The sequence below is a fragment of the Lycium ferocissimum genome, chromosome 10 (genome assembly GCF_029784015.1).
Source record: "Lycium ferocissimum isolate CSIRO_LF1 chromosome 10, AGI_CSIRO_Lferr_CH_V1, whole genome shotgun sequence".
In the NCBI taxonomy this organism is placed as follows: Eukaryota; Viridiplantae; Streptophyta; class Magnoliopsida; order Solanales; family Solanaceae; genus Lycium; species Lycium ferocissimum.
Genome location: NC_081351.1, coordinates 24,049,966 through 24,076,439, shown reverse-complemented (window position 1 = coordinate 24,076,439; position 26,474 = coordinate 24,049,966). Strand labels below are relative to the sequence as shown.

General features: G+C 33.7%; 2 protein-coding genes across 5 annotated transcripts; one reads left to right on the top strand and one right to left on the bottom strand.

Moving 5' to 3' along the window:
- The first annotated feature begins 437 nt into the window (after positions 1-437).
- On the top strand, positions 438-7,517 carry LOC132035224 (putative Myb family transcription factor At1g14600). 3 transcript variants are annotated; one of them, XM_059425508.1, is made up of 6 exons: positions 438-661; positions 1,038-1,114; positions 1,233-1,269; positions 1,831-1,981; positions 2,803-3,079; positions 7,201-7,517. In XM_059425508.1, the coding sequence occupies exons 1-6, from the start codon at positions 529-531 to the stop codon at positions 7,441-7,443; spliced, it is 918 nt and encodes a 305-aa protein (XP_059281491.1). In that variant the 5' UTR covers positions 438-528; the 3' UTR covers positions 7,444-7,517. The 3 variants fall into 3 exon arrangements, with proteins under 3 accessions (XP_059281491.1, XP_059281492.1, XP_059281493.1); XM_059425509.1 differs by having other exon boundaries at positions 440-661; positions 1,834-1,981; XM_059425510.1 differs by having other exon boundaries at positions 441-661; positions 7,216-7,517.
- A 746-nt stretch (positions 7,518-8,263) lies between these two features.
- LOC132032902 (uncharacterized) lies at positions 8,264-23,819 on the bottom strand. Of its 2 annotated transcripts, none has more exons than XM_059422696.1 (7): positions 23,513-23,819; positions 11,648-11,694; positions 11,265-11,373; positions 10,521-10,683; positions 9,935-10,064; positions 8,880-9,059; positions 8,264-8,789 (listed from the first exon to the last, which is right to left on the bottom strand). In XM_059422696.1, the coding sequence occupies exons 1-7, from the start codon at positions 23,715-23,717 to the stop codon at positions 8,628-8,630; spliced, it is 996 nt and encodes a 331-aa protein (XP_059278679.1). In that variant the 5' UTR covers positions 23,718-23,819; the 3' UTR covers positions 8,264-8,627. The 2 variants fall into 2 exon arrangements, with proteins under 2 accessions (XP_059278679.1, XP_059278681.1); XM_059422698.1 differs by lacking the exon at positions 23,513-23,819 and adding an exon at positions 15,778-16,231.
- Positions 23,820-26,474: the final 2,655 nt, after the last annotated feature.

Genomic DNA, 26,474 nt, shown 5'->3' with positions numbered 1-26,474 from the left:
GAGAGTAACACAAAGCAGCTCTTTTCAAATTATAAAGCAAACAAAAGCCGGTTACAGTTTCTCCTGGTGAAGTTTGCATAAGGAAAGAACATACTACTACCCCCTCCGTTTATTTTACTTGTTCTGTGTACTAAAAATAAATGTCTACTTTTAATTGTTTAATTTAGAAAATTAAGAGATAATTTATCATTTTATATCTATTTTGTTTTTATTATTATTTATTGAGTTGGAACTTCAAAGAATTGTTACTGGTTTAAAGTATGTTTGATTGATTTCAACCATTAGATGATTTAATAATAATTAAGTGTGATATAGTAAGATTGTCGGTCTATTTATGGTTCTTTAAGGGTGTCTTAGAAATCGATACATACAAGTAAAAATGGACGGAGGAAGTATTATATAGAGTAGGTTTTTCTTTCTTCAGTTTAAAAATCAGATGAAAAGTAACTGTACGTACGGATCATATATAGAGGAGTCTTATATATAGGAGAAGTAGAAATTAGAATTAGAATTAGGAGAATTTAGTCAATGGGAAACTGTGAAAGGATTAATAATGGAGGAGTGAGGCAATATACAAGATCAAAAGTTCCTCGTTTGAAATGGACTCCTTATCTTCATCAATGTTTTCTTCATGCTATTCAAAAACTTGGAGGCCAACACAGTAAGCTCTTCTTTTCTTCTAGTCATTTACTTTTTTTTAATAAAATAAAATTCACCACTACTAGAAATATGCGTATTTTCTAAGGAATTTCCAGGAGGAGAATCTCGGAGCAACAATAAAGTTATCTCTGTGTAATCTTGTTATTGTAAATTATTTAAATTTCGACAGAAACAAAATTCTAAATTTGTCTCCTATCAATGGTGTGACAAATTTCTAATAGGTAAATTATTTTAATTTCGAAAAAATCTCATATGAATGGCGTTTCAACGGGAACGTCCGTGGGAAATTAGCAAATTTCTAGTAGTGAAATTTCCTTCCATGGCTCATGATATATTGATCCCAACAGTTTAAACATTTTGATGTGTGTAATGTGTAGAAGCAACTCCTAAGCTTGTACTTCAGATGATGGATGTGAGAGGGCTTACAATATCTCATGTCAAAAGTCATCTTCAGGTATATATTATTTGTGTTTTGTATATCTTACAAGAATTAATGATCTCTTCAATTTCTCCTCAGTTATTGTGTGATCTTTAATTTCTTACTCATGGTTTTGTATTCTTGTTATAAACAGATGTATAGAAGCATGAGGAGTGATGTTAACTGGCAAGGTAAGTTGAGACTTTCTCAAGATGTGTTTGTAGTGGAGAGAAAAAAATGAAAGAAAATCGATTTTTAATCAAAATATATTTAGTATAGTTTTTGGTTATCATTAATATAAACTTGTTTTTTTGTGCTTAAACTTTTTTTTTTGTGCTTAAGTTTTGGTTTGTTTTCTCACTTGGCCATGGAAGTGTATTAATGTGTCTTAATTGTTCCTCTATTCGCATTTCCTGATCCCACATATATACATTTCTTTTGAAATTATCATCATTCCTTTAAATCTTCTAATACTTGGTACTTTTAGTGAAGGAAATGACATAAAATACTACCCTTCTACCGATGTTTTTTCCGGGAATTAATTTACACGCTTGGCGATCAAATTTATAGCCTCTAACTAATATACATAAAATATATATACATTTATGGGCTATTTTTTTTTTTCAGGTAATGACTGTTTATGTTAATTTCTCCTTTCTTTTTTTTCATTTACGGAAATTTCTTTAGAAAACTCAAAGCCAATATTTCACTTGTTCGTAAAACCTTGTGTTTGTTTTGGTTGACCCTTCAAGCAGGAGAAAATAGTGGAACTCAATCAAGAAAACAGTCTCCAAAAGATGTGTGTGTTGAACAAGAAAATGTTTTGGCTTATCATTCATCTAGTAGCCCCTCCATGGAAAGATCAGAATCTACATTCTTGTACAACCCTCTAACCACAAAAAGGTAAGTTTGACACTATATTTTCATTAATTCATTACAAAAAACCTACGTTTTTATATTTGAAAACAATTAACTAATATTTGTAGTCATAAAATATTCTGACATGTTTAATGTCATAAGTTTCACAAGTTTTATAGTAATACAAATAATATATTATGGTTAAATTTACATATTTGAAAACTATTCATTTAGTATTTCTTAAGCCTTATGTCGTCAAACCATACCAAACAAATTAGCACATATATAATCCGCTTTGAGACTTGATTCGCGTTGAGAACTCCCACTTTGGGGGTAAAGCGCTCCTTCCAAAGCGGACTTAATTTCCTGTACTTGAACTAGAGACGATGATGAAGAAGTACTTATAGTTCCATCATTACACTTGATGATCATTTTCATTTCCTTTATTTTCATTAGATAATTAAGTTGTACGCACTTGCCCTTCAAAAGATATACTTAGACAAACAATAATAGACAAAAAATAATTACTTAATAATAAAGGTATACGTAAGTAACAACTAAATTTTTATAGTGAACTAAATGGTAACGTAACAGAAAGAGTAATATACATGTTATAATGGGTCTTACACTAAAAACACTCATACTATTAAGGGGTCGTTTGGTTGGGGACCATGATAATAATCCCGGAATACAACGTGGGATTGTTTTATTCCACTGTTTGTACTAAAATGGTGGGATTAGCTATCCCGTATAGAAGGTGAGATATACTTGTTTATCCCGTCCCAGCAACCAAATACGGAGTATAACTTAAATCGTTTTCTTTTTATATATATTTTGTTTAATAGAAATATATATGTTCCTTTCAGAGCTCGAATGGAGACCAGTAATTGTAGATCAGAGAGCCTGCAATGCTGCTGCAGCCAAAGAAAACGTGAAGCAGTGGGAAATAATTTGTATTGTAGTGATCATGATTATATGCAGACTATTAATGTCAATATTGACAAAAGTGGGGTAAAAGAGATGACCAAAGATGAAGGAGACACTGTTCTTTTCAGATGGCATCAGACTTGTGATATACAAACAAAAGCAGTTCAAACTCCTAATTTTCTTGGCAATGCTGTTCAACAATCTGAAAATTTTAAGGTACAATACCCCTTATAGTTCTAGTACTATCGGATTGCTTTTCGCTTAGTTTATCTTACTATCTTGATACTGTTATTATTGCTTGAGCCGATGGTCTATCGAAAACAATCTCCCTATTTTCACAAGATAGAAATAAGGTCTGCGTACATACTACTCTCTCCAAACCCCAGCTATGGAATTACACTGCTTTTTGTTGTTGTTGTTGTACCCCTCATAGCTAGCCTTCCCTTTTTCTCTAGCTATGTTGCTCGAACCCGTCCAAACATGCCGTCAAGTGTGTGTTGAATCCTTCAAAAGTTATATTATTCTCCTTTCATCCCAATATATATGGTGATTCGAATTTTGAGAGTAAAACAAAATTTTCTTCGACTGCAATATTTTTTCGTATGCTTTTTAAATATTTTAATTCGTTAATTGTTGTAACTTATACTCCCTCTGTAATTTTTTGAACACTAGTTTTCAAATGATATTTCCTAGTTTGGAAACAAATTCACTTTATGAATGATTTACGACCACACAAATTTTCAAGGCTTATTTTGAACCACAAGTTTCAAAAGTCTTCCCTCTTTCTTAAATGTCGTGCCCAGTCAAATGGGTTCATATAAATTGAAACGGAGGGAGTAGTAATTTTTATGTAGTTTTCAAATATGTAAATTTTATTTCGAAAACCTTAATAATTTTATGTCCGAATTCACAGTCAAAATCAAGATGTTTAACTCTTGAAATCCGAACTGTGACACATGAATTAGGACAAATCGAGTGTATTATTTGAGGATCTGACAAGAAAATGACAATTTTTGTAAAATTTGAGAGCAAACGTATTATTAGATGTTGTGGTCTTAAATATACAATTTCAATGGGAAATTTTCAAAAATATACAGCCCAATATAAACTATTATGCTACGTAGGTCAATATACAATATTATACACATTATATCAGGGGAAAGCACTATACATAATGTATCAACTTTATATAAAGTGTATAATAGTGCATAAATGTGTTTACACACAACTATGGGCTAAACGGGCAGGTAATAAACAACTATGGGCTAAACCAGCTGGTAACAAACTCAAAATATGGGCTACATAGCGTAAATATTTTCTTCCAGTAGACATAAAGTGCAATTTTCCCAATTTGAAATAGTGATTATAATGAATGCACGTCATCAAAGATAAAATGAAAAGAGTTTCCGGTATAAAAAGTGTTATGTAAGAGATTAAAGAAAAAGGTGTCATATAAAATGGAATAAAGAATATTTACTATAGGACTAGATTTTTTTCTTGTTGAAGAGTCGAGATCATATTTATTGCTAGTGTTGGTCATGTTTGGACATGAACGAACACTTTCACAGAAATTTTTGAAAATATGGTGGTGTTCGAATTTTGAGAGTCAAAAAAAAAATATTCTACTGCGATATTTTTCGTATGCTTTTTAAATATTTTAAACTGTGAATTATTGTGAGTTATAATAATTGTTACGTAGTTTTCAAATATGTAAATTTATTTTAAAAAAAACATAGTGATTTTATGTCTGAATTCGCATGCAAAATTTAAAAGTTTGACTCTTGAAATCTGAATCGTGACAAATTAGGACAAATAGAGTGTATTATTTGAGGATCTAACAAGAAAATGACATTTTTGTAAGATTTGAGAGCAACGTATTATTAGATTTTGTGGACTTAAACATACAATTTCAATTATGTGACTATAATTAATGCATGTCATTAAAGATAAAATGAAAAAAATTCCTATATAAAAAGTTTCATTGTTTATAAGAGATTAAAAGAAAAAAAGTGTCATATAAAATGGAATAAAGAATATTTAGATGGGACTAGATCTTTTTCTTGTTGAAGAGTCGAGATCATATTTATTACTGGTGTTGGTCATGTTTGGACATGAACTAAAATTTTAAGAAGAATGTAATGCTGCAGTCTAGTTGTTTTACCTAAAGCTTCTATATTTTATTTATAGTAAAAACTAGGCTTTAATTTGACCATGTTTTGGGTAAAGAAAATTCCTGATGTTAAATCTGGAGCTAGGCTGTTCTTGTTATGATAGATAGAGAATATTGGAATCGACTCTAAAAATTGTAAAATCCCAAATGGATATCAATGAATATGGAAATAGCAAGAGCGATGACTTTATAACAGTGGGGCCTATCATTAAAGAAGTAAACTGAGTGAAAACTACTGGTACTGTGAACTTTTCTCCTTCCTTCTGATCAAAATACAGATATTTTGCCATTTAATGGTATATATAGGCGGGGGCGGACCCACACTTCAGGGTGGGGGTGGCATGGAACCCCCTCGATTAATAAATTTTTTATATACTTATGTTTTAATTTGTTAAAATTAGGTTAAATATTTGATCATCTTTTTTGCAAAATCGTAAATTAAACAAAGGTGCCACGGGCTTGGTAAACACGAGTTTCTATCTTGAACATTTTAGGACTCTCATTTTTCTTTTAACGCTTTTAACTTCCTTTGTCTAGTAATTAAAACCTTTTTTGACCTCCTAATTTTCTATTTTTTTAATTATTTATATTGCGCTTTCTTTTCTATTATTTTATCCGTTTATCTCTAGCGAGAACACACAAATAGAAACTTCAGAATCCCTCAAATTAAGCATTTCTCTTAATCTCAAATCTGTGAGTATTTAAATCGAAAAACTTGTGTCTCAATGGGAATTTTGGATTGAGATCAAAATTCAATTTATTTATTTTTTATAATTTCTTTTGTTTATTACTCCCTCCGTCCATGTTTACTTCTCTATATTTGACCTGGGACACTCTTAGTAAGCAGTAAATAAAATGAGAAATGAATTGGAGTACTTAATAATAAGGGTAAAATAGGTATAAAATGGTAAATTATGTCTTGGTTTTTCAAACTATATAAGTAAAAGTAGACATATATTTTTAGTATAATGGACAAATAAAAATGGATGAAGGAGTGTATTATAAAAATTTATGTTATTCTATAATTGTTAAATTCAATTTAAATTACTTTACTAATTAAATTATGATGGAAATTTCGTAAGTACTGCTTAGAAAAGACATGAAATTTATGATTTATTTTTGAGAACTAGTAGTTTATCTAATTCTACATTTATTTATGGGGAGTATTTACTTATTGAAGAGTTTTTCTATTATTTTTCTTATTATGATTGGTGTAATTCCCTTATTGAAAATGTTATTTTACTTGTGCAAATTCATATTTAATATACATAAGAGATGCAAGTCCCTTGGTGAAAATGTTGATTTTACTTCTGTTGTTAATGGGTGTTAATGAGTGTGACTCCTTATTTAAGATGCTATTTATGTTCGTTTCTTAATTTTTGAGACGTAATTTTCATATTTGCAAATAAAAAAAGTCAATGCCGACTGGCCGAATAAACTAAAAAGAGATGGACCCAACCCAAATACATGTTCCTAACAAGATATACATTGAAGAAAATTATGGCACCCACCACCTTCAAATCCTAGATCCGCCTCTATGTATAGGACCTAATTTTAGGAGACACCTGCTGGCTGTTAATTCATTTGGAATTTGGAACGGTGGATCTTAAAAGCCTTCTTTCCGAATTTTTAAAAAACAAGGATTAAGTACAAAATATATTTAGACAATCAAATTATTTAGTGGGTAATTCCTTGCACGAAGCATCTCGCATTCTTGCAGGGTTTGTGGAATGGCCGTATTTCAAAGAGGTGTGATGTAGGTAGTCTACCCTAACACAAACAACAACGCCTAAAAATTTCATAGTGGTTTTTTACGGCGTGAATCCAAATTAGTCGAGCCTGTAAAACAACGGATGGTAAAACAACCAAAAATATTAGCAAGCCAAAAAAGACCATGCATCATGGGGGAATGCTAGAGCGGCTCGACCAGACCTCTTTTGTCAAAAAATTATACTATATATATCAGATTAAAATTATTTTTTATGTATATATAATAGTTGTTAAATCTCGTTAGCTTCTTTGTGTGTTTACTTGTTCATATCTTCAATCCTTTTAATGAAAATTTACCACTGCGATGCATGGATTTGTTCCTTGGATCTTAAGTTTCAATTTCTGATTTAACATCTGCATTTTCATACATTTAATGGATAGTTTTGTTGCTGATCAGTTGTCCATGCAACAGGATGACAACTGGAAATCATCAGAGAAGTGTAAATTTGAGAGCTTAAGGAAGATAAAGAATGGAGAAGAAGAAGATAGTTATGGATTGGCTTTGTCTCTCTCATTGCACCATCCTAATAATTCTACTCCAAGAATTGACACTTCAGCTTCTACAAATGAGGCAATCTCTTCATACTCAGAAAAGCATAGTGTCAATCTTGACCTATCTATTGCCTTGTGTAGCAAGTGAATGTTAATTCGTAGGGTGAATTTTGTAGATTTCACTGTTGGGGTACTTTAGAAAAAAGTTAGTACTTTCTTTAACTATTTCTTACCTCATCCGTCTAACCGTGTTGATAGAGAAACCCTTCAGTAGACATAGAACATTAAAGGTCGTGGTAGAATGTTAACTTTTTCGTCTTTAACTAGCGATTTCAGGTTCAAGTTTTTGGAAAGGAGTTGTCTTCAGTTGGAAAGGCTTTTACCCCCAATACAGGACTTTTCTACATGAATCCAAATTAATCAAGTCCCAAAGGATGTATTGGACGCCGGTTGAAAAAGAACAAAAAGACAAGAGATATAGGGATCAGTAGTTTATCAGTTTTGGGGAAAATATTTCATTTTCAAAGTCTCCTCTTTTATGCAAAAACTCAAAACTGTATTTTCCTTTTACACAGCTTCCAAGTAAAAGCTTTTGCATAACTAGAATTACTTTCCAACTTCTCACTAGTCTCATAAACTGATTATCCAACAACGAATCTATAGTAAGTGTGATTGAGCTGCAATTCAAAAGAACCACAAGGAAATAAATAGTTCTAACCTAAAACAGAAAAATTATCAGACACCTGTTGCCTACCAAAACCATCATCTTCACTGCATATACTCGTTAAAAGACAATACAAAAATGAACTTCAAGGTTTCCCCTTTATAGTTTAGACGAAAAAAATTTCAACCAGATCCGGCAAACACCTGATGATGATGTAAAAATAATAAGTTGTTACACTGCAAGGCGTGGCATTGAAAGTGCAAGTCGGCAAACAACAACAAAGCCTGTGTCAAACAAGTTGAAATTGACTATATGAATCTTCGCTGACCATGTTTTCTCATTTAAATTCATCTCAAGCCAACATTATATAGAACGCAAATAAAAATGAAAAGTACTAGAAGTTCTGATTCTTCCTACTGCATAAGTAATCTTTAAATAAGGCTAAAAGAAAGCGTGAGTCTACACAACACAATAAATGAGAATGGTTGAGGATAACAGCAAAATCAACTAGAAGCTCCCATCTCCTTAAGCTCTGTATTTTATACCAAAACTTACAAAAATCTCCACACTAGAAGGTAACTGCAAGTAACTGACAGAGAATTGAAAATCTATGTCCTCTTTGGTATCTGAGAATGAGACGAAGAAAACTTCCCATTCGTGGAGAAACGTTATTTTTTCTTCTTATTCATCTCTTTTGTATCTGAGACTAAGGCCTTGATGCAGAGTCGAGGCTTAGTACTAACAAGTGCTCGTGGAAGAACCGATACACCAACTATGGCTGTTTTATCAGGTACTCCGGAAAGCGGAAGAACCTCAACAAGCACGCAGAGCTGCAAAAAAGAAGCTAAATTCAGTACACTAAAAGATACGGAGAACATAAAAGGCTAAGCACTTTGTCACATGAAGACAAATAATTTGACCTCAGGATCTTTCAAATCCACTATCGAATCTGGGACGATTTCTTTCACTGCTGCTGCTACGACGCTGAAGCATTTGTTGCGGTCCAACAAAGCAAATATATCAGGATCAGTAGAAGCTTCTTTTCTTAGATTCTTCATCTCGGTTTCCTCAATCCCTCTCCTGTTATAGCCAACTGCAAACTATAATGTCATTAATTCTATGTTTTATCCTTTTTCATCAAAAAAAAGTTTTATGTTTTATCTTTCGAACGATCGACCCACAGAGATAATACTGCTCAATCATTGTAATAAGAAAAAGAACAATTGATAAAAGATATATTTAGAGGGTGTTTGGCTAAATTTATAAGCTGGTCAAACTAGATTATAAGAACCTTTTGGCTTATCTACAGTTTAATAACAATTTCAGCCATAAGTTGGTCACCCCGGACTTACGGTTTTCCAGCTTATAAGCACTTTTAGTTTGACCAACATTTTTTATTACTTTATCCTTAATATTTTTCTAATTCTCAAAATACATTTTCCATACAAAACCTTTAATTCCTCTCAATTCCATATGCGCCGTTCATCCTTTTCCTTACATAGATACTTTTAAATCTATAATCTTTTGTATAAAAATTAAGAGTATTTTAGTCATTTTCAAAAACCAGCTTATCAGCATTTCCTTTACCAAACATGTCAATTGCTTACTATCAGTTCCAACACTTTTATCCAAACACGTAACTGCTTATTTATAAAATTGATTTGAGCACTTAAAAGTGCTTATCAACATTAAATGATCATCAACTATTTACAATCAACTAACTCAAAACATACTCTTAATCAACTTATTCAACATTAGTGAGCAACCTAACTAAAGAAGAAAACCTTGGATGCGGAGGATAACATTGAGCTTACTGATAGAGGACCTATTGATGATAGTTCATATGAACCGAGATGACTTCTCAGGGAAGTCAACAAAAGAAAAATTAAGGCAAAGGAAAGCAGAAAAAGAAAGGAACGCGAGTTTGTCGAGCCTGAGTGAATGAATGATATTTCTTAAGAAAGCCAAGGTTTACCTTAATACTGTTTCCAGTCTCCTTCTGCCTATTTTTCATAAACTGATCAACAAGCTTTGTTACAATCTTCTTAAGTTCCTTCTCATCTAAACGGCATGTACCTTGAATTGGTAATATCCGATTGCACCAGCTGCATAACATGATAAAAGTCATAATCATATTAGTTCTTCCGTATTTAATCTTCGAGAAGCTGTTTTTCATAAGATAAAAAAGTTGGTTTTCTCCAGAAACACTTTTAGAGTCTTGGCGGAGCACAAATTACTGATCTAATATTGGCAAAAGGGCACGAACTGCTACTCTCCGAGGGTTCTTTTTTTAAAAGCATTTTTGACAAAAAACACTTTTCAAAATAAGCAGATTTTGGAAGTTTGGCCAAAAAGGCTATTAAGTTCTTAAACTTATTTAGGTAGTTTGTAACTTGCTTAATTCTCACATCTGCCAAAGTTAGACATGGTTCCTAACATTTTACCTATTCCGATCTATTTGGAGTTTCGATGGGTTTCACTTGGCCCACATAAAGCAATATTGCATGTATAAATATAATAAAATTAGTTTTGAAAGCGATCCAAGAAAGAGAGCAACTCACAGAGGAGACTTCAATATTCCAGATTCTAGGGATTGAAAAATCTGTGAAACGATGTCAACAACTGCTGGAGACTTGTCGAACGGAAATTTAAAGAGAACCAATCCGCTTCTCGTTAACTTAACAAGTGAGAGAATGTCACTTTTCTCAATAGAATTACCAGATTCTGCAAGGGGCAAAACAAAGACTTTCTTTGACCGTATTCCGAGTAAACCATTGTCTCAGTAAATCCGATATAATGACAGAAATGGTCCCTTATCTTTGGTAGTTGGTTCAAAGTAGTCCCTTAAGTATCACCTGAGCTGTTTTGGTCCTTCACAGTTTCCATTAAATTTAAAAATCAGAGTTCGGTATTTTCTCAAAGGGGGAGTTCGGCCTATATCATTGGTTCGAAGAACGTCTCGAGATTCAAGCAATTGTGGATGATATAACTAGTAAACACGTTCTTGTTCGAAGAATGTCTCAAGATTCAAGCAATTGCGGGTGATATAGCTAGTAAATACGTTCCTCCCCACGAAAATATATTTTATTGTTTAGGGCGAATTACGCTTGCTTGTTTTTTTTAGTACAAGTAGCTACTGAGTTTGCTATTGACAGAGATCAAAAGTGCTCACTTTTGACAAACTTAGTGGACCAAAATAGCCTTAAAGGACTACTTTGAACCTACTACCAAAGATAAGGGACCAATCCTGTCATTTTCTTCAGTAAATCCACACAGATATCACAATGTCGATGAAGTGTTAATACCAGAATTCACAAGATCATCAGCTGCAGCTTCTCCTGACCCGTTGCATTCTTCATTAGCATCTTCCGTGCATATTTTCCTTCTCTTAGCATCAGGATTTGAAACAATATACTGAAAGAAAAACAGAAATCCCAACTATGTTTAGCATTCTTTCCAACACAAGGGTCACCTAGATAAATTTAACACCAACTTATAGGTGCAATACAAAATAACAAGGATTTTTAATGGGAAAAATAACATCATTTGAATAGAAAGGAACTAGATAAAAGGTTTCCACAGCCAGCTGCAAGCCACCAGAAAGGTGCATATTACAGAGCTTGTATAGAACCTTTTCGAAGAAATAAATTAAGAAAGAATTGAAAGTACCGAAGAGTAAAAATATAACCTTTTCAAGGATACCTATAGCTTCTTTTGTTGCACTTTTCTCCCTCTCTGAGGACAAAAGGAAAAAACTCTTAGGAATACCAAAGACTAAACAAGTAAAAATTTTTGTATTATGACATGCTACGCGATAAATAGAAGCTGTGTTATCAGTCAAGTGATGGAGTTATTCACAGTATCCTTTTTAAGAAATAAGTTCAAAGTACAAGAATAGAATCCTACCTTTCACTAAAATCCTATCCTCAACATAGGTCTCGACCTTTTTTAGTTATAGGGCACTAAAGACAAACTCCTAATCTAAATAAAGTAAAGACAACATATAACTGATGTTATCAATAGAAACTTGGGAAATAAAGCAGCAGAACAATCTTGAAGCTTTCAGATTCTTTTCTAACCACAAAGACTGGTACAATGGAGTAGAATAAGTCTGAATTTTACTGGTATAATGGAGTAGAATAACTCCAAATTTTCAAAATAAGACCCTTGAACATTCATGTACATTTCAAAAGTAGTTCTATGATTTCCTTTATTTTAATATAAAGGTGGTGTTTGGACCAACTTGTGCTCACCTTGACCTCTTCACGGGTACCTGCTATCTCCCACCAGCACGTGTACCGAATAACTTTTCCCTTCCAGGCTTAGGAAAATGGGAAGAAATCACCCACTAGAATGCTTTTTGTTTCTGCAGACATTTGAACCCTGGTCTCCAAGGGTTTTTCACTCACTTAACTGACTACTAGCCCCTGCCCTTGGATAAAGTAGTTCTATGATTTATTCTACATGATTTCCTGACTTCGTAAAGTAGAGCCAAATAAATACTAGCACTACTTGAATGCTGTATCTAATCCCAATATGATGTCCATACCAAATCAAAATTAAGCAGGCATTAGATTTTACTTTCATATTGTCCTGGTGGAGAACTTATAAACATATTGGCTATGTAAATTGTTCTATTTCTACCACTTATCCTCCTTTTATGTTAATATTTCCTCCACTCATTTATCTTTTAGTCAAGTTCTTTTCTTTGAAAGGTTCTGTTCTCCATAGCCCAAAACTCATTCTAGCTACTTCCCAATGATAACTATATTATAACATATGCATAATCAAATATGAAACACGCCCAGAAAATGTCTGATAGGAAAGATCCTTCAGACTACAAAGAATATTTTACAATTTCTCCTCGAGTAAAGTAGATGACTTTTAATGGACTTCATACTAATAAGCAAAAGTCCACCAACATAACAGTGTAAACAACAAACCCCAAAAGTAGCCTAACTTCCTGATAGTAAGGCCTAACTTCCTGAGTTTAAGGTATTATCACCTTCTCATTCTTCTCTATACTGCCCAGAACAAAACCTTTTGAGTTAACTTTTCATGAAACAGTACCCCACCTAACAACTGCTTTTTAAGCAAGCTTTACACAATTACTAGCTGAAGAAGGTTCCCTAAAGGTAGCTTTCAACAGACGAATAATACCACAAAAATCTTTTCAAAGTTTAAGCAGCTGTTAAAACCAACAAAAGAAGAAAAGTGGACACATTTTAGCTAGCAAGATTACATTTTTTTTCCCAATATAAGAAGGAATCTGGTGAATCTTCATTCAACAGCACGCCCATTCGCCAAACAATTTCAGTCCCCTAACTGATATACTTGAAAAGCTAGATGAATTTCAATTAATAAACTATTCCTAAACTAGTTGGGGTCAGCTCCACGAACCGTATGCGTCCAATCCTCTCCATTCTAGCCCATTTTCATTCCAATACTAGTACATTAACTTGTCTTTTTAACCCACCCATAATCTAGTGGACACATTTTAGCTAGCAAGATTGCACTTTTCCAATTATAAGAAGGGAAGTGAACCCTTATTAAACAGCACACCATTTGACACACTATTAATTTCCTAGCTAATATACTTGAAAATCTAAATCAATTCCAATCAACAACTCCTCAATCCTAAACTAGTCCGAGTCTGCTATACGAACCCTCAGCATTTGAACCTGAGACCAGGTAACTCTGTCAATGCCTTGGACAGATGGAAAGAATTTACCTAGCATTTTTGTTGGCATTTGAACCTGATACCTCGTGGTTCTCAATGATCACTAAGATTACACCCTTGAGTGCAGGAAAATGGACACATTCTAGCTAGCAAGATCACATTTTTTTCCCAATATAGGAAGTAATCTAGTGAATTTTATTCAAAAACACACCATTTGCCACACAATATCAGTTACCTAGCTAATACAATCTAAATCAATTTCAATCTATCAACTATTCCTCAATCCTAAACTAGTCAGGGTCTACTGTGCGAACCCTATGCATCTGATCAGCTCTATTCGACCCCATTTTCATTCCAATACTAATACATGACTTGTCTTTTAACCCAAATTATGGGTTTTATAAGACCCATAATCTGGTGGACAGATTTTAGCTCGCAAGATTACACTTTTCCAATTATAAGAAGGAATCTAGTGAACTTTTATTCAACAACACGCCATTTGACACACAATATAGCTGAAATACTTGAAAAGCTAAATCAATCAACTATGTCTCAATCCTAAACAAGTCGGAATCTGCTATACGAATCCCTTTGCATCCAATCCGCTCAATTGGAGCCCTTTCATTCCAATAGTAGTACATTAACTTGTCTTTTTGGACACATTTTTGCTAGCAAGATTACAACTTTTCCATCTATAAGAAGGAATCTAGTGAATCTATATCCAAAAAACACACCATTCGCTAATCCTAAACAAGTCAGAGTCGGCTATGTGAACCCTGTGCATCCAATCAGCTCAATTCGAGCCTATTTTCATTCCAATAGTAGTACATTAATTTTGTCATTTAACCCAACCATAATCTAGTGGACACATTTTAGCTTGCAAGATTACATTTTTTTTTCCCAATATAAGAAGGAACCTAGTGATTCATTATTCAACAGCACACCATCTGCCACATAATATCAGGTAACTAACTTATATACTTGAAAATCTAAATCAATTTCAATCAATCAACTATTTCTCAATCCTAAACTATCAAATCCGCTCCATTCGAGCCCATTTTTAGTCAAATATTTTACAATTTCTCCTCGAGTAAAGTAGATGATTTTTAATGAACCTCATACTAATAAGCAAAAGTCCACCAACATAACAGTGTAAACAACAAACCCCAAAAGTAGCCTAACTTCCTGATTTTAAGGCCTAACTTCCTGAGTTTAAGGTATTATCACCTTCTCATTCTTCTCTATACCTTTTGAGTTAACTTTTCATGAAACAGTACCCCACCTAACAACTGCTTTTTAAGCAAGTTTTACACAATTACTAGCCGAAGAAGGTTCCCTCAAGGCAGCTTTCAACAGACAAAAAATACCACAAAAATCTTTTCAAAGTTTAAGCATCTGTTAAAACCAACAAAAGATTACAACTTTTCGATCTATAAGAAGGAATCCAGTGAATCTATATCCAAAAAACACACCATTTGCCAATCCTAAACAAGTCAGAGTCAGTTATGTGAACCCTGTGCATCCAATCAGCTCAATTCGAGCCCATTTTCATTCCAATAGTAATACATTAACTTGTCATTTAACCCAACCATAATCTAGTGGACACATTTTAGCTTGCAAGATTACATTTTTTTTCCCAATATAAGAAGCAACCTAGTGATTCATTATTCAACAGCACACCGTTTGCCACACAATACCAGGTACCTAACTTATATACTTGAAAAGCTAAATCAATTTCAATCAATCAACTATTCCTCAATCCTAAACTAGTCCAAGTCTGCGATTAACTAATACCATATGCATCCACAATCCGCTCAGTTCAAGCCTATTTTCAATTCAATACAAGTACATAAATTTTCTTTAACGCAAATTACCTAAAATTTAGTGGTGACTTATTTTAGCTAGCAAGATTAAATTTTTCCAATCATAAGAAAGAAAATAGTGAATCTTTATTCAACAGCACACACCATTTGCCACACAATATCAACTATTTCCCAATCCAATACTAGTAAACTAAATTGTCTATTAACCCAAATTATGGGCTTTGTAAAAACCAAAGGGTCTTAAAGAAACAAAATGAGAATTCATTTGAGCCTCAAATATTCGAAAAAAGCAAACACCGAGAAATAGGCACTGACTGATGGGGCAAGTGATGAGAAACCCAGAATGGGAAATTCGGAGGAGTGAAGAAGAAGCGTTGTAATCAAAACGAGGGATGCTTATTACAGCAGAATGCTGCTCCCATGGCTTCATCTCTTCACTCTTTTCTCCTTCCTCTTTCTCTTTTTCATCATCATCTTTATCTCTTCCTTCTACAATTTTGGTTCCCACTTTGGCCATGTTTTTTCTGGTTGCTTTGTTTGAGTAACAATAATGTCTGCCTTTTCTTGAGAGCAAAGGAGGCGCTTCAAGCTGAGGGTGGTACCCTTTACTAATCCCAGACCCCACTTGTGGGAGGTATGTTGTTGTTATTGTGTTGTATAATTAATCCCCAATTAAAAAGAAAAAAAGGGCCAATTTGCTTTTGAACGATGTGAAATTGAAAAAAAATTGTCCTTATTTTTAAACGGTGGAAGGTTAATATCTGGTGATGCCACCTTTCACGCGATTAAAGATTAATTTTTTAAAATAAAGGATAAAATTTGAATGTTTCACATAGTTCAACGGCAAATTTGACCCTTCAGTCTAATTTTGAGTTTTATAATTTTTTTTAAAAAGCGTTGTAATTGAAACAAGGGTAAAAACTTACCCGCACCGGATGTTTACACCAAACCAATATAACTTATCATGGTTAAGTGATTTAATGAAGTAAAAGTACACATTAATTAACCATGATTAAGTAAAAGAATACTACATCCAAACACATGGCATGCATGTATTGATTTGGTATAAACATCCGGTGCAAGTAAGTTTTTACATACAGTAGAGAATGCTGCTCCCTTGGCTTCATTTTTTGCTTCTTTCCTCTTTTTCTTATTCATTATCATCTTTATCTCTTCTTTCTACCATTTTGGTTGCTACTTCTTCCTTGCTTTCACCTTTGGCCTTGTTTTTTCTTTTTTCTGGTTGCTTTTGTTGAGTAACAATAATGTCTCCCCTCTCCTCTTTCCGTCAGAAGAGGTGAAGATGTGGACTATTCAGTAATGTTTTTGTTTTTTTAATTAAGTATAGTGTTTTATTTTATTAGAAAGAAAGATAAAACAATGGTACAGACAAAAGACACCCTTTTCCTGTTTGCTAGGTTTCCTATCTAAGAAAGGAAACCCAAATCAACAACAAAAACTTGCTCAAATCACATATGCACGACCTCCTAAACCCAGATCAATTCGCTGGTGCTAGAGTGAATCCACTAAATTGTTAAGATTCCTTCGTCGCACGGAGACTGTCCAAATTGAGAGCTCTTTATCTTCAAAATCGAGCAAAATTTCAGCTGAGAAGAAGCCACTAGAGTAATCTCCCTTCTTCCCCAACCAACCCCAATTTTAGTGTGGGTTGTCTTAAATCTTCCAAATCTCTCCATCCAAAAACCATGTTTTGTACACTTCGGATATTCTTGCTCCCCGTGAGTATCTATTCGTCAAAAAGCTTTGCGACAATGTTTGAACAGCTGAACCGTACTTAAAGAGCGGCGTGTGGGAAGAAGTGGTGGGTGGGATTTTGACCACATTCTGGGTGTGGAGAGCGGTGTTGTTTGGGATTTTAATCACATTCTTACCTGTTACCATTGCATATGTGATGCTCGAAAAATCACGGTCAGTGACGCCAATGACTTTTCTCAGTTGAAAGAAAGACGATTTCGTGCTATTGTGGTAAAGTCATACCTTTCAGTCGACTTAGCACTCCTTAGGATAGTTGACACTTCTCACATAAACATTAAGCCCATAAACATAAATTCACAAAAAGATTTTGCAAGTAATGAGATGTTTACCATCGGTGCCGCGGGTGGGGTGTGGTTGAAATCTTACCTATCTGGTGTGATTTCGGGGCTGGATCGGAGTGTGTGTTATGCGCTTCCTAAGGGAGCTAATTTGAGGGAATTCCATGGTTTGTTACAAACTACAGTTGGGACAACCCCGAGGGTTAGTGGTGCACCTTTCTTCACCGGCTCGGGACATTGCATCGGAATTTACTCTAGTTCTCTAGTCCCTGGGGTTGCATATTTTATTCCCCTAAATAAGGTATGTATTGCCTTAAACATTGTGCTTTATATGCATATATGTAATACTAGATGATGAAAGCCCGTGCTAGCACGGGCCCAACACAAAAAATAGTACCACACTTTTCTTTTTTGTGCGTCACAAAAATGAATGATATATTTTTATGTTTAGAAATCATTTAACTTGAAACTTCCCCTTTTACCTTTATTGAAATGATTTAAATCCACACAAATATCTATGACTTGTTTTAGACCACAAGTTTCAAATATCTTTCCTTCCTTTTTCAAACTTCGTGCCTAGCCAAACTATGTCACATAAATTAGGGCAGAGAGAGTACCTTTTAGTAATATAATTATGGAATTTTTTATATAGAAAGTATTATAATTCAATTAATTGAAAATATCAATAAATTATTTTACTTAGTTAAACTTCTCCCATATATGACTTTCCTTGGTTTGGTTCTCCAATTGAAAGATTTGAAATACACCTTCTCCTACCGAGTTTCATGCCATCATCTCTTTCTACTTAACAACACTGAAAAGCGCTTTCATGTGTTAGCATCTGTTGTGATCATAAATTTTTAAGTATAGACCAACTTCATCATTTTAAGAAAATATGTGTATAAGTTTCTTGACCGTTTATAGTTCGTCTTCTTGATGTTATTCCTCATTATTTGTGTGAGACGTATTCTAAAATTAGTGCATTTTTATCCTTACCCAAAGGTATAAGTTTTAAATCTTTTGGTTTTATGACTTCTTTAGCGGTTTTTGTGTTCAATTTATATTATTATTTCTTTTTTCCTAAATTTCTCTTCTTTAAATTTCTACTATTATAGAAGAGTGGGTTTGGTCGTCAACCCACTCTTCTAAAATAGTAATAAAGAAACCCGATTAAAAAAAATAAGCGCGAGGTCCGAGAAGGGCCGGACCACGGTAGGTCTTTTATATGGAGACAATTGCAACAAATATATATATATATCGTAACTTATTATCATTATAATAATTAAAAAAAAATGTCCCTTTTTTGTGACAATTGAAAAAAAATCTCCTAACTTATTATCATTATTTAAATGTCCTTTTTTTTATTATTATTTTGCGCTTGTCTCCTACTTCTTCACGTGGACCCCACCTTAATTTTTTTTTTTTTAATTACTATTATAGAAGAGTGGGTTGATAGTTTTAATTTTATCTTTTGGGTAATAAAAAAGTCACGTATAACCCCTAACTTTTCAGCGATTTTTGTGTTTAATTTAAATCGTTATTTATTTTTTCTGAATTTCTCGTATTTAAATTTTTCTTTAAGCGTACCTTTACCATTTTCTCGAACTTATTATCATTATTTAAATGTCCTTTTTTTTTTATTTTTTTTTTTGCAATTATCTCCCTTTTTTTTTTTTTTGCTTGTTTCTTCTTACGTGGACCCACTTAATTTTTTTTTTTTTTACTTAGTATTATAGAAGAGTGGGTTGACGACCAAACCCACTCTTCTATAATAGTAGAAATTTATTCTCTTATATATATATTTTTTTGTTGGATTCACAGGCATTAACGAAGGAGCTTTATCTCAACTATCCTTAGGAGTGATAAGCCAACTGAAGGATATGACTTAACCACAATAGCACGAAATCGTCTTTCTTTCAACCGAGAAAATTCATTGGCGTCACTGACCATGATTTTTTAGGCATCACATATGCAATGGTAACAGGTAAGAATGTGATTTAAATCCCAAACAACACCGCTCCCCTACACCCAGAATGCGGTCAAAATCCCGCCCATTGCCCCTCTTCCCTTTGCACGCTCTTTAAGTACGGTAACGGTGAAAAATTCAGCCCCATTCGAACTAACTGTCGCAAAGCTTTTTTACGAATAGATACTCACGGGGAGCAAGAACTTCCTAAGTGTAAAAAACATGATTTTTGGATGGAGAAATTTGGAAGATTCAAGACAACCCACACTAAAATTGGGGTTAGTTGGAGGAGTGGCTTCTTCTCAGCTGAAATTTTGCTCCGACTAGCTCGATTTTGAAGATGAAGAGCTCTAAATTTGTCAGTCTCCATGCGACGAAGGAATCTCAACAATTTAGTGGATTCACTCTAGCACCGGCGAATTTTCACTAACTTAATTGACAGCTAGGCCATACCCTTGGGTAAAGTAGTTCTATGATTTATTCGACATAATTCCTTGAGTTGGTAAAGTAGCAACAACAACATACCCAGTAAAATCCCACAAAGTGGGGTTTGAGTTGGTAAAGTAGAGCCACATAAAAACTGGCACTACTTAAATGTTGTATGTAATCCCGATATGCTGTCCATACGAGATCAGAATTAAGAAGGTATTTTATATTACTTTCATATTGTCCTGGTGGAGAACTTATAAACGCATTTCCATCTAGTTGTTCTACTTCTACCACTTACCATCCTTTTATGCTGATATTTCCTCCTCTCATTTCTTTATAGCCCAAAACTTATTTCTTCCCATTGATAACTACAATTTTCAAGAATGAAATGTGCTATATTCTTGTAACCCTATTTCCCTGGCGTAGAGTCCTTCGGTAATCTGTCCTGTCTTACTTGATATAGAAGTTTAACCAAATAAGTTGTCCAGATTTGGATCCAAATTTCTTCCAACCCAGACAATTTCCCTAGGTTAATAAAATGCTTAGGCTCCTAATTCAAGTTAAATTGTGAGAGGTTAAGTATTTCAACTATAACATATGGATTATGACATGCACTAGCAAATATGAAACACGCCAAGAAAATATCTGATAGGAAAGAAGCTTCAGACCACAAAGAATATCTTACAATCTTCTCCTTGAGTAGAGTAGATGATTTTCAATGAACTTGATACTGATTAGGTAAAGCACACCAACATAACAGTGTAAACAACAAACTTAAAAAGTAGCATCCAAATCAATTTCAATCAATCAACTATTCTTCAATCCTAAACTAGTCGGAATCTGCTATACGAACCGTATGCATCCAATGTGCTCTATTCAAGCCTATTTTCAATCCAATATTAGTACATGACTTGTCTTTTTAACCCAAATTATGGGTTTTCTAAAACCCTTAATCCAGTGTTGTCAAAGGGGCGCTTAAGCCCAGAATCAAGGCTCAAAACATGTTAAGCACTTCGCCTTGCTTTATGTGCGCTTCAGTGTTGTCATCAAGGCTCTAAGACATACTTTTCCTTGCCATTGAGCCTCTCTTGAAGAGGTGACACTAGATGATTGATATTTCACTTTATCGTGATGTTTTTACAATTTCTTTGTCCATATATTTGTTATTCATGCTTACTATTATTAGTCTTGGACTAAACATACATATATTTGTAATTTTGCACCATTAAGCTTTTTTTCACTAAAGCCCCACACTTTATTTACGTTTTGCGCTTAGAGCCCCAGCTAGCCTTAGAGCTTTTTTGCACTTTTTGCTTTTGATAACACTGCCTTAATCTAGTGGACACATTCAAAGCTAGCAAGACCTAACTGACATACCTGAAAAGCCGAATCAATTAACTATTCCTCAACCCTAAACTAGTTGGAATATGCTATACGAACCCGATTGCATCGAATTTGCTCAATTCGAGCCCATTTTCATTCCAATTCTTTTACATTAACTTGTCTTTTAACCCAAATTATCCAGTGGACACGTTTTGAACCAGCAAGATTACACATTTCCAATTATAAGAGGAATCTAGTGATTCTTTATTCAACCACACACCATTTGACAAACAATATAGCTGATATACTTCTTCTTTTTTTGATGACATGGGAACCCGCACCGTTACCCTTCGGGTGCGCACAGGGTAAACTCGCAAACCACACAGGAATATAGCTGATATACTTGAGAAGTTAAATCATTTCAATCAATCAATTACTCCTCAATCCTAAATTAGTCTGAGTCTGCTATAAGAACATAACCCAACGCATCCAACCAGCTCAATTGGAGCCCATTTTCGTTCCAATGCTAGTAAATTAACTTGTCTTTTAATCCAAATTATGGGTTTTGTAAAACCAGAGATTCTTAAAGAAACAAACAGAAAATTCATTTGAGCCCAAATATTCAAGAAATAAAAAAAGCACAGATGGAAAAGTAAGCAAAACGTTTTGTCATCTGCTAAAACCAATAATAGAAAGAAAGTGGACATATTTTAGCTAGAAAGATTACATTTTTTTGCAATATAAGAAGGAATTTAGTGAATCTTTTATTCAACAGCACACCATTTGACACACAATATAGCTGATATACTTGAAAAGCTAAATCAATTTACATCAATCAACTATTCCTCGATCCTAGACTAGTCTACTGTACGAACCCTCAAACCAATCCTCTCATTTCAAGCCCATTTTCATTCCACTAGCAGTACATTAACTTGTCTTGTTGGACACATTTTAGCTAGCAAGATTACAACTTTTCCAATTATAAGAAGAAATCTAGTGAATCTGTATCCAAAAAACCCAACATTTGTCAATCCTAAACAAGTCGGAGTCAGCTATGTGAACCCTGTGCATCCAATCAGCTCAATTCGAGCCTATTTTCAATCCAATACTAGTAAATAATTTGTCATTTAACCCAAACATAATCTAGTGGACACATTTTTAGCTTGCAAGATTACATTTTTTTCCCAATATAAGAAGGAACCTAGTGATTCATTATTCAACAGCACACCATCTGCCACATAATATCAGGTAAACAACTTACATACTTGAAAATCTAAATCAGTTTCAATCAATCAACTATTTCTCAATCCTAAACTATCAAATCCGCTCCATTCAAGCCCATTTTTAATCAAATACTAGTGCATTAACTTGTCTTTTAACCCAAATTATGGGTCTTGTAAACAAAATGAAAATTCTTTTACTCCCTCCGTCCCAATTTAAGTTTGACTGGACACAAAGTTTAAAGAATAAAAAGAGATTTTTAAATCTTGTTGTCTTAAATCAAAGATGTCTATAATGTATTAAAATGTCCTCTGAATCTTGTCCTTTGAAATATATAATCTTTTTTGGAAAAGACAAAAAAGGAAAGTAAGACCCTTAACTTGGAACTTGATGGGGTAACTTTTAAGTCAAAATATTCAAGAAATAAAAAAAGGCAAACATGGGAAAGTAAGCAAAATATACTGAGAAATAGCAAGAGGAGGGGAAGAAACTGACTGATGGGGCAAGTGGTGAGAAATTGAAAATGAAAAGTCTTTTAGTCCATCCGTTTCAATTTATTTGTCTTACTTTCCTTTTTAGAGCCCATTTGGATCGGCTTATGGCTTTTGGCCTATTTTTGTTACTTTGGCTACTTAGTCTGTTTCAGAAAATAAATGTAGATTTCTTCTTTTATCAACTCTTTAATTTCAACTTTCCGCATTACATATTCAAGACCACAAGATACATTCGACTTATCTTTAGTTTACAACTACACAACGAGATTCAAAAATATATTTTCCTTTCTGATAGTTTATGCCAAGTCAAAATCAGACAAACAAATTGAACTAATAGTACTCCCTCTGTCCCAATTTTATACGACACACTTTACTTTTTAGCCAATCCAAAAAAGAATGACACAATTTAATTTTAAACTTTACCTTTTACGACCACACAAATATCTTTGAGATTCAAAAGTCTTCACTTATTTTAATCCCAAAAATTCAAGAAATAGAAAAAAGGCAAACATGGGAAAGTAAGCAAAATATACTGAGAAATAACAAGAGGAAGGAAAACTAACTGATGGGACAAGTGATAAGAAACCCAGAATGAGAATTTCTTAATATTTTAGAAGAAGCGTTGTAATCGTAACGAGGTATGCTTATTACAGCTGAATGTTGCTCCCATGGTTTCATCTCTTCACCTTTTTCTTGTTCATCCTCATTTTTTTCTTTTCCTTCTATAATTGTGGTTACCACTTCCTCTTTGGGTTCATCTCTAGCCATGTTTTTTTTTCTGGTTGCTTTGTTTGAGTAACAATAATGTTGGCCTTATGCTAAGAGAAAAAAGGAGGCACTACAACTTTAGGACGGTACGAGGAAGGGAAAGAGGTATATTCCATTATGTTTGAGGGGAAGTTCAAACTAGTCCTTAAAGTATGCACTTAATAATGTTGTGGTACCTTAGGTTTATCAAATGTTAACACTTTTAGTCGCCATCAAATATTTATCAATTTATGTTCGTTAGATTTGACGGAAACAGAGGAATTTTTTTTAATCATAAATACCAAGAAAGACTCATCAAATACTACAATATGCAACACAAAAAAAAAAAATGCACTAGACACTATTTTTTTTTTCTTTCTAAATAACCCCTTTTTGAAACTTTGTCATCTTTAGTCTTGAAAATCCTTTTAATATTTAAAGAATAAAATTATCCTTTTCGGGAGTTGAAAAAGGAGTGTTATAATATGTAAATATTTGTGCTTCATAATTTTAGTGTAGATTCAGATAAGTTAATCACATTCAAAAAGGGTAAGTAGACAATACCACTGAGCATAAGTGTTATCGAGGATGGGAATAGCTATCCCATGCTTGTAGGTATTGTTGTATTTCAACACATACGCAGAGTCGTTGCAGCGGAAAATTAAACAGGAACTTACCTTCAGCCATAGTTGTTTAAATGTGAGAATTGCCTTCTTCTTTTACCACCGAATTGTAACCCTGAAAGAAAAGTAAAAATCTTAAAGCCTTCCAGCCTATACCTATCACAATTTCAGAATGCTGGACTGATGGAGTCACAGGCGTATTTATAGATAGGCTAGGGACTCTTAGGCAATAACTTTAATCCTAGGAACTTCTTCATAAAATATGATTACCCTAGGGACACCTAATAAATGTTTCCTTCCATCAAGGAAACTTCCGGATATGCATAACCAATAAAATATTATCTGCTATAATAATCGTTTACTTGGGAGACAAGGTAAATAATTTATTACCATAATATGTGGGCCATATTAAATTCTCAGTAAATAGACATTATTCTTACATTCTCCCGCTTGGCCCGCGTATTATAATTAGATAATTGTTTGAGTGATAATCATGGCCATAAACTTTATTCACTCAACTAATTTGTTAGGCAACAACCACTTCAACTAGAACACGTTACTACACGAATCATGGCAGTCATGCTCTTAAACAAACACTTCCTTCCATGTATTGCAATGTATAATATGTCCTAACAAAGTGTCTAATAACTTTATGAAGAAACTTAATATAAGTCACTCAGAGTCCAACTTTTATCGATCCAATGATCACATCACAATACTTGAAAACCAAAATGTGCACCGTCATGTATAACAAAGAAACAATAGTGTCTAAACCAAGTGTAGAGAACAAAGCAAGACTTAAAATGAGTTACTAAGGCCCATACGAGTTACATGATCCTTGGAAACGTTAGGTAAACCCTTAGTCATAGGATCAGCAATCATCAAAGTAGTACTAATAAGTCCAGAACTCACGTCTTACTTCTTAACATAGTCTCTAACCATCAAATACTTTATGTCAATGTGCTTGCTTCGGCTGCCATTTTTATTATTCTTTGAATAGAATATTGCAGCTGAATTATCACAAAAAATTCTCAATGGCCTTGCAACAGAATCGACAACTCTAAGGCCCAAAATGAAATTATTTAACCATAACACCTGTGATGTAGCTTCACAGCATGCTATAAATTCATCTTCCATTGTGGATGTTGCAATAATGGTTTGCTTAACACTCCTCCAGGATACAACGCCTCCAGCAAGAAGGAAAATGTAGCCAGAAGTAGATTTACCAGAGTCTTTGCATCCACCCAAATCAGAGTTTGAATATCCAATGAGTCGGAATATTTGTGTGTGAGCTCAACATCCTTGGTTCCTTACAAATATTTCAAAACCTTTGTACCAACTATCCAATGTCAAGACCAGGGTTACTTTGATATCTGCTAAGCATTCCTACTGCAAAGGCAATATCAGGTCTAGTGCAGACCTGTGCGTGCATAAGACTCCCAACAAATGAAGCATAGGGAATGCCTTTGATTTGCTCTTGTTCCAATGCATTTTGTGGACACTGATTCAATGAGAATTTGTCACCTTTAATGATGGGTGTTGTAATAGGTGAACAGTTCTTCATTCCAAATCTTTCCAAAATTCTTTCAATGTAGGCCCTTTAAGATAGTCCAAGTAATCTTTGAGATCTATCTCTGTGAATCTCTATGCCAATTACATAGGAGGAGGCTTCACTCATATCCTTCATTTCAAAATTCTAAATAAGAAACTGTTTCGTCTCATGCAATAATCCCAAATCACTACTAGGAAGTAGAATATCATCCATATATAGGACTAGGAAAATATATTTGCTCCCACTTATCTTAAGGTATATACATTGATCAATGTTATTCTCCGTAAATCCAAATGAAGAAACAACACTATGAAATTTAATATACCATTGGCGGGAAGCCTATTTTAGTCCATAAATGGATTTATTCAACTTGCAAACAAGGTGACTATTATCCTTATCATAAAAACCTTAAGGCTGACGCATGTATACCTCCTCTTCAAGATCTCCATTCAAGAAAGCCATTTTCACATCCATTTGGTGTAGCTCTGAATCAAAAATGAGCTACTAATGCCATGATTATTCTTAATGAATACTTCTTTGAAACTGGAGAGATGGTTTCATGGTAATCAATGCTTTTTTTTAGTGAAACCCTTGGCTACAATT

Excerpts from the sequence above, each read along its gene's own strand:
- LOC132035224 (XM_059425508.1), top strand. The coding sequence starts at position 529 with ATGGGAAACTGTGAAAGGATTAATAATGGAGGAGTGAGGCAATATACA. Across the intron at positions 1,270-1,830 it reads GAGTGATGTTAACTGGCAAG|CAGGAGAAAATAGTGGAACT; the intron begins GTAAGTTGAGAC and ends TGACCCTTCAAG. Across the intron at positions 3,080-7,200 it reads AACAATCTGAAAATTTTAAG|TTGTCCATGCAACAGGATGA; the intron begins GTACAATACCCC and ends GTTGCTGATCAG.
- LOC132032902 (XM_059422696.1), bottom strand. The coding sequence starts at position 23,717 with ATGGCTAGAGATGAACCCAAAGAGGAAGTGGTAACCACAATTATAGAA. Across the intron at positions 10,684-11,264 it reads TGATGATCTTGTGAATTCTG|AATCTGGTAATTCTATTGAG; the intron begins GTATTAACACTT and ends TGCCCCTTGCAG. Across the intron at positions 10,065-10,520 it reads GGAATATTGAAGTCTCCTCT|CTGGTGCAATCGGATATTAC; the intron begins GTGAGTTGCTCT and ends CATGTTATGCAG.